Source organism: Aplysia californica, unplaced genomic scaffold (genome assembly GCF_000002075.1).
Source record: "Aplysia californica isolate F4 #8 unplaced genomic scaffold, AplCal3.0 scaffold00249, whole genome shotgun sequence".
Lineage (NCBI taxonomy): Eukaryota > Metazoa > Mollusca > Gastropoda > Aplysiida > Aplysiidae > Aplysia > Aplysia californica.
Window position 1 is genome coordinate 414321 of NW_004797519.1, and position 8933 is coordinate 423253.

General features: G+C 41.1%; 1 protein-coding gene across 1 annotated transcript in view; it reads right to left on the reverse strand.

Annotated features, from left to right (window-relative positions):
- The window catches only part of LOC101861590, a gene marked incomplete at its 3' end in the record, with an annotated part of 51025 nt that overhangs the window by 14217 nt on the left and 27875 nt on the right, over positions 1-8933 (reverse strand). Inside the window, 3 exon segments of the mRNA XM_013083691.1 lie at positions 37-193; positions 1890-1987; positions 6017-6118. Of these exon segments, the coding sequence (XP_012939145.1) occupies positions 37-193; positions 1890-1987; positions 6017-6062 (301 nt within the window).

The following is an 8933-nucleotide window of genomic DNA, read 5'->3' on the forward strand; positions in this document are numbered from 1 at the left end:
CCCCTCTGCGACTTCCACAGTCATGCCCTTCCTCACCATTCGGACTGAAGCATAATTTTATGGCGTATCCGGACGAGCTTCCATCGGAAAGGCTTTGCTGTCGGGGCCAAAAGTGGCACACTTGATCGTCAGTCAGGAAGGTGGATTTGCAAGACGAGTTGGCATTACACATGTCCATACAAGCCTGTAGATCCTGAAGTGAGATTTGGAAAGGGGGGGCGTGGTTCATTGTTGTAGAAATTAATCTGGAACTACCCCATCTCTTCTCCAAGACTGTTTAGTGTCCCGAAATAATATCAGGAGCGAGTCGGAGGTGGCGATGAGAGAAAAAAAAAGGAGGGGGGGGGGGTGCGTCATTGTAATAGAAATTATCTTGAACCCCCGTTCTCCCTTTTTTTCTTTCTTACGAAATACCAAAAGGGAGATATTATTGGGTAGGGGAGGGGGCGTTTTGGTAGAAATTAACTTAGACCCTCCTCCCCCCCAAAAAAACCCCCCCACAACAACCTCCCTTCCTTACAGCAAAGCGTCCTGATATACAAGAAGTGAGCTTTTTGTGGATGTGGCATCATTGTTGTAGAAATGGACAATGTTTTTTTTGTATGGATAGATGAACCATTTAATTGGTCTCTTTTAAGCACAACGGGGCTATCACGAAAAATGCTGTTTTGAGAACATCGGAGGTAAAGTTTTTGCCCCTTGTTTAGTTTCTATAAAATACAAGGAGAGTTTTCTCTATAACCAATCAAATATACACACCTATAAAACCAAACTTCTCCTTTAGGTAGGGAAATGCCCGTTTTTGGTATTGGGTCAAGATATCTGGAAACCAACGAAATCTGGGTTAGCCCGCTTGTCCTTAAAAGCGACCAATTGTAGGAAGAGATAATAGGGCTTTTGATTGGGTACTTAAATTAAATAGGTCAAGTGAGAGTAAGATTAATATTATTGTGAACGTAAGTAATGAATATTGATAGGCCTACTCCAGGTGGAAGAGGACAGTGGTCACAATTTTCCATTTTCGTCTTTATTTTTCTTTGTCTTTTGCCTAGATAATTTTATTTTCTTCTTTAACACTATTCTCCTGTCACTTATCGGTGACACATCCAAATCAGACCAATTTGACCAATAAGCATATGTTCTAAGGGAAAGTGCTTAATATACCCCACATGAACAACATACACTCCCTCCCCCCTTTTTATTCTCCTTCTTGTAACACACACACACACACACACACACACACACACACACACACACTCACACACACACACACACGCAAACACACACACAAACACAAATACACACTTACAACCCCCCCTCCCCTTTTTTCACAGTAAAAAAATTGTCATTTTTACAGTAGTAACGACGTCGACTATGATGATGATGATGATTGATGATGATGATGATGATGAAGATGATGATAATAATAATAATAATAATCATAATGATGATAATAATAATGATGATGATGATGATGATGATGATGATGATGATGATGATGATGATGATGATGATGATGATGATGATGATTATTATGATGATGATGATGATGATGATGATGACGGTGATGACGACGATGACAACGCCAGGGACGCACGCAGGCTTATGAATGGACATGGCGAGCTATACCTACCTCGCTACCTCAGAATTACAAAGTTCTAGACTATCTGCCCAGATAATTTTGAGAACTCTTGAAGTAAAACATTTTTGTTTCATAACACGTCAAGCTTTTTCGAATGCAATTCATTGAAAAACCTGATAACGACAAAGAATAATCTTACGATTTTGATAGAGGCGATAGAACATTTATTGGTTGCTGACCTCATGATCTGAGAAACTTAAAATGGTCAAAAACGTCAGATAGAGCTTTGTAATTCTGAAGTACGTACTTGTCCGTCTGTTACGTTCCTTGAATAGTCCGCTGTACTAGGATCAGCGATTCTACCAGGATAGGCGACCATTTCACACATTTCCCTTGTGCTGTCACCTGGAATCAAATTTGAGGCAGCGTGGCGGAATCAGGCTCTCGTCAAAATAATCAAAGTGAAGAAACTTGCATTTTTCCGCAGGTTTGTGAATTTTTATCAATTTTTTTATCAACATCTTTCATGCCCATTAAAAAACTCATTTCTGTGTGGATTTTTCTGAAAAACGTTGATTAAAGGCACACAAAATGTAAATTTGCAGTTACCACGGACTCTTAAGCTAAGGAAATAACTAATTTTTGGTGGCCATTTTCTCACTAATTTTACCTCTGAAAACAAGTGACCCCCACCTCCTTCTTTTGCAAATATATCGACTTGTATTCAAGATAAATGATGTTTTTTTTTTCATCCAAATGAAGACAAGTGAACAAGCTGTAATATGATACCAATAACTCTACATGCCCAAAAATGGACGAGAGCCTGATTCCACCACGCTGCCTCACAAATTGGTAAACAAAGGACGGGGGACACATTGGCAACACTAGGGAGCCTCCAAATATAGAACCCTTCATCCCCGTCGGGGGAGGTGGAAACACGACAAAGTAGGGGATAGCTGGTTCTGGGTGAAGTATATAGTGTACTTTGACTAAATGTCACTGAACGTCTTGCCGTGACCCCCCCGAAACGTTGCTGGCTAAACCGTAATCGGCCTAGCAAGCCAACCGCGGATTAATGCTACGAGACAAACAAAGGAGAACACACGGGGACTGATTCAAGCGGAAAAAGACCAGGAAAAGTAAACTGACAGTGAGCAAGTACAACAATTAAAATAGGCACATGAAATGTCAGCGGACTTGGTGACAAAGAACCAGAAATAGAGAATTCCATGGAAAGAAAGAAAATTGCAATCATGGGCTTGTCAGACATAAGGAAGAGAGGCAACCACAGCAAGCTGACCCATAAGGCTAGTACCGCACTACGACACTCTTGTCTCACCGTCGATTTTTTATGTATCAAAACAGATACCGCACTAGGACAGGACTGACCCGGCGCATTAGGCAGCTTCTGTGTTGTTGCCCAAGGCGGAGTTAAAAATGCATTCTAAAAATGTCCTAAGTATTGCCCAAATAAAAAAGTATTAAGATTTTCGTGATCAGCGACCCCCAAAACTAGCAAAAAGCACGCGAGAAACTCAATTTAATACCAGATTATGAAGTTAAATTTTAATAAATTACAATTTTTGTGTGCGTGCGTGTTTCACCATTTGGCCGGTACTAGGCCAGATCTAGATTGCATCTTGTCTTTTATGTCTCGATTGCAACAGCCAACATCAGCCTTGTTGTACAAACATGTTTTATATTCCACTGCACAAATAATGTTTTCTATCCAATTTGGATCAACAGCCATTTTGATGAGAATAGACATTTTAGAAACAACCGAGCGACTGCAGCTGACAATAAAGTTGTGGATCGAGATGCAAAACCTTGATACACAACTTCACCATTGGCGATTAATTAAAAAAAATATTTGCTAAAATTTACATAGTATCGCATCAAATTAGGTTCTCCGCGAGCCATTTTGCTTATCTTGAGACGCTGATTCCGAATAGGAAATCAGTTTAGAGATGCGTTAATCATTTTCGAAATGTTGAACCCCAAGTTTAATCCTTCACGGAGGCAAAATTTAAAGTGATTATACGCCACAACGCGCAAGCTCCACGATCTTGACAGCTGGCGCCACCAAGTCTGAGACAGTTTTGTCCTAATGCGGCATGCGGCTATATTTCTCTATAATCACAGGTGATATTTACCCAGGACTGGGATTGTCCTGTCCCACCGATTTTGTAGCAATTCACAACTGCTCGGGACTCAAATCGACAAGAATCCCAGCAGGTGTGGTACATTACACTCTAATTCAAAGGTTTCAAAATCCCGACGGGTCTGTCCCTGGACAAACTGTCGCAGTGCGGTACTAGCCTAAGGCTACCTCCTGATCTGGAGTGGAACACCTGAAAATGAGATAGCCAAACATGGTGTAGCTTTCATCATACACCCAGCCAAAATGGATACAATATATGAAATCAATCAGATGTCAGAGAGAATAGTGAGCACAAATCTGCTAGAGGGTGGCAAAACAACAACGTTCATCGATTCATATGATCCTTGTAACGATAGCTACACAAAAGAAGACAGACAATCGTATTTCCAAGACCTGAGTGACCACATTAACACCACCAAGAACAAAGAAGATATATTTATCTTGGGAGGTTTAAATGGGAGAGTTGGACATAGAAGAACACCCTGGGAGGAGTACTTTGGAGCCCACAGTGATAAAGATACAGAATGCAAGAGCAATGGAGAAATGATACTAAACTTATGCGCTGAGCACGACATGATGATTACGAACACATTTTTCCAACACAGACTAAGCCAAATCAAGACCTGGCACTGATGGAATGACCAGAACCATGCACCACAAATTGGTTTCATCCTGATGCACAGAAAACAAAGACATACCGCCAAAGACTCGAGAGCTGTTCCAAACTACATCATCGACACGGAACACAGACCTGTGATACTTACTCTCACAACCAGCAATGTAAAGCAAACAAAGAAGAACAGGGGAAAAGCCACGACCGACATAAGAAAATTGGAAGAACCAGACATCAAAATGGCAATCGAAGATGGAATTATCTAGGAGTACAATAAGCTGTCACCTGAGACCAAAGCGTAGAAGACGAATAGCAAACTTTCAAAAAATCCCTGTCAGAAAAACTAAAAAACAGTTGTGGCACCAAGCGAATAGGCGGAGACAAAGGCAGAACAACATGCTGGTGGGATGACGAAACCAAAGAAGCAATTAGAATTAAAAAGAAGATATTCATGAAATGGCAGAAGTTAAAGACCGAAGAGGACTATATAGAATACAGGAAAGCGAGAAGAGAGACCAGAAGAATCATCAAAACTGCTAAAGAAAATGCATGGAAAATATTTAGCGGAAACTAACCAAAATCTGCAAGGAAAACCCTAGACCGTTTTATACAAGTGTTAACAGCATGGGGGTAAGGAAAGATCCATACAACCCGACATGCATTATAAACGATAAAGAGGGTAATGCCATTCTCAGCAAGCATGCCATTAAGAAAAGATAGGAAAATTACTTCCAGGAACTACTCAACCCAGACGTTTGACACGGACAACAGGAAGAGTTCTAACCGTTATAATCACATTGGTAACACAGGGGGAGGGGTGGGGGTGGAGGGGAAGGTAGATCATAATATTGGTAACACAGGGGGGGGGGGCACGGGGGACGGGGACGGGGACGGGGGTGTCTTATCTTTCGATCTATTTCTCTGTCTATCTGTCCAGTTGTCTGTCTGTCTGTCTGTCTGTCTGTCTGTCTGTCTGTCTGTCTGTCTGTCTGTCTGTCTGTCTGTCTGTCTGTCTGTCTGTCTGTCTGTCTCTCTATCTCTCTCTCTCTCTCTCTCTCTCTCTCAGTCTGTCTGTCTATGTGTCTGCTTATCTGTCTGTCTGTCTGTCTTTTTATGTACATAATAGAGTCTATGTATCTAAAAACATATAATGCAATGGACACACAATTTTCAGAACCCTTTGAAATCAGACGCTCGTCAAAATTCTGAAATTGCAAAATTCGTTATTTTAGCACCTAATCCTAATGGACACTTTTTGAAATCAAAGTGGTTTTTTTTGTTGTTTTTTTGGCTCAACACATTTTTTGTGTTCTTTTAAAACACGTTTCAGAGTGGATTTTTACTGGAAAACGTTAATCACAGGCACATAAAAGTCACCAAACTTCCTTTTTCTCTGTAATTTTACGTGTAAAACCAGGCGATCCCCCTCCCCCTTTCCTCCAAACCCCTTATTATTATTATTATTATTATTATTATTATTATTATTATTATTATTATTATTATTAATATTATTATCATTATCATTATTATTATTATTATTATTATTATTATTATTATTATTATTATTATTATTGTTATTATTGTTGTTGTTGTTGATGTTGTTGTTGTTGTTGTTGTTGTTACGTGGAAGCAGTTTTGGCCTGGGATCAGGACGACCTACCTCTGGTCAAAGCTACCAGCAAAAGGGGAACAATCCATGCTCTCATGATGTCAGGATAGGCAACACTTGTTGTTTCCCTTGGTTATTGCCTGCGTCCGTTGTCTGAGGAGGATGGAAGGCTTCTTTTACTGTGAGCGTGTGTGTGTGCGTGTCTGTGTGTGGGTGTGTGTGCGTGCGTGTCTGTGTGTTTGTGTGTGTGAGTGTCTGTGTGTGTGTGTGTGTGTGTGTGTGTGAGAGAGAGAGAGAGAGAGAGAGAGAGAGAGAGAGAGAGAGAGAGAATATGTGTGTGTATGCGTGTGTGAGTGTCTGAGTGTGTGTGTGAGTGTGTGTGTTTGTGCGGACGTGCGTGTGTGTTTTTGTGTGAGTGTGTGTTTTTGTGTGTGTATATATGTGTGTGTGAGTGTGTGGATGCGTGAGCGCTGTGTATGTGTGTGTGTGTGTGTGTGTGTGTGTGTGTGTGTGTGTGTGTGTGTGTGTGTGTGTGTGTGTTTGTGTTTGGGTTTGGGTGAGAGAAAGAGAGAGGGGTGGGGGATGGGAGAGAGAGGGAGGGAAAGAGAGAGAAAGAGAGAGAGAGAGTGAGAGTGAGAGAGAGAGAGAGAGACAGAGACAGAGACAGAGACAGAGACAGAGACAGAGACAGAGACAGAGACAGAGACAGAGCGAGGAGAGAGAGAAGGGGAAGAAGGGAGAGAGGACAAGTAAAAAACAACAGGATGGAAAAACATAAAAAAAGAAGGAGGGGGATGAAAGTAGAAAAGCGGGAAAGGAAAGAGAAAGAAGATGAAAAAGTGGCATTAATAAAGCAACCTAACCTATCCACATAATATACTAATAATGTTAAAATGTCAAAACTGTTTACTCGATGAAAGACATTAACAAAACAATAATTTCTTTAAATAAGGCGTGAAAAATGCAAAATTGGTAGAAATTTCGTGTAGCAGTGAAATACCTCTTCCAGGATTGGAGCTGGAATAAATAAAGTTTCGGACTGAGCGCAGGGCGTGCTGAAAACCCGAGTGGATTTAACAAACTAAAGTTACCCAAGACGTTCATCTCTTGTCCACCAGCCAAGTTGACGTGGGAGCGATAACTATAGTGCGGTCAAAAATTCGTGGTGCAACTTATCTTCAAATATCTCTTAAACGGGTGAATCACCGTCACTCAAGCTTTGCACCGCAGTTTGTATCAATTTGTCTTAACTTAATCATATTTTCGCACAACAATTGAGGCTAGATTAAAATACGTTTCTTCGTAAATTTATATAAAATACCATAAATCTCTTTCACGCGGAAGATGGTTTTGTTCACAGCACTTCCCGCTTCTCACACACATTTTGTATACACGCATATGGCCTACGTCACAGTTCATCAATGGCACTTTTTAGTAGCAAAACTTGTTACAAGAAATACATTTTTATAGTGAACACAGTTTTTTGACTATAGTTTCTCAAAGCATTCGTTCAATAAAAATAGTGTCGAGATTAGAAAGACATGACGAACTTTGTTTTAAAAGGAATATTGCCCCAGCTGTAAATCTTGTAAAATCTGTATAAACCACCCACTTGGATTTTTTATTAGTATCTATTAAAGAATTTTCTAGAATCCAGCTAACAGGTGTTTGAAAAAATATTCACCAGTTAAGACAAATTAATATAAGTCAGTATGCAAAAGTTGGAGAATTTATGTTCAACAGTAGAGGGGATATTTGAACATTAGTTGCGCCATGCATTTTTAACCACACTATAGTTTAGACTCTTAGGCTGGGAGAGGATCCCCGTTCATCAAAAGTACGATCAGAGCGGATGGAGTCCTGTGCGTCGGGTGCACATTGCGGATGGGATCGGGCCGGGTCGGGTCGAATCGGGGGCGATCGCCCGACTCATCGCCTGAAAACAAACACGTTTGTTTTATGAGGCGACGAGTCGGCTCGATGGGCTTGTGCCACGATAGCCGCTTTGCGCTCTCAATCTGGCTAGTAAACCGCCCTGAATAGACCCGATCACCAAATGGGCACCCTGTATAATGAGATGCAAAGATCGTACACCACCAAATGGTTCACTCTGCCAAAAAAGTGTCCACGAAAGTCCGCGCATTGCTTCAGATGGCGCTGCACTCGCTGCTGCTTTAAAACACTCTTCCGTTTCTCCAGAAGAAGAATTGGAAGAGCATTCCCTTGCGCGTACAGATCGACTGCAGCAGCTGTTCGTCGGTCTAAAATGAGCTGTTCGGGTCCGCTCAGGGCGGAGTTTTGGGGTTTAAAAAATATTATTTAATGACCTCTCGCCTCTAATTCTAACGCCAAATTCGACCACGAAAACAGTCTCTCCTTCCACTTGAAAAGAGGCTGTTTGTCATCATAACCATTTAGAAAGAGTATTCTTCCGAATTTTGAATTCTAGTTTATAAAACTACATGTAGTTAAGTTCATTTCACTTTGATCTTTTTTTTTTTGGACACAATAAAAGTAGGGCAACTTTGTTCGCAAAGTGGGCTCTTTTTCGAAGAGGGCGCCACCGGATTTTGAGCACACTTTCTTAATAGGCTCAAAGAAAGGAGTGCGATCATTGGGGAGGTCAACGCCCTCCTCCTCTATTCTTTTCCCGAAAGTATCGAAGTGCTGGATCAATCCACAGATCGTACATAAAAAGATTATTCACTTAGCCCTAAAAAATGTCCACGGAAGTCCGCGCATTGTTTCAGATTGCAGTCTTTGTTTTGACGTTCTCTTTCGTTTCTCCAGAAGCAGAATAGGAATAGCACAGTTGGTTAGCTTCACTTTTTATCGTTTTTCACACAAGCACGGTAACCCTCTTCGCAAAGTTAGCGCTTTTTCGAAGAGGGCGCCACCGAATTTTGAGGCCATTCTTTTTAATTGGCTCAAAGAGGGGAGTAAACTACTTTGATATACACTTCCTTGA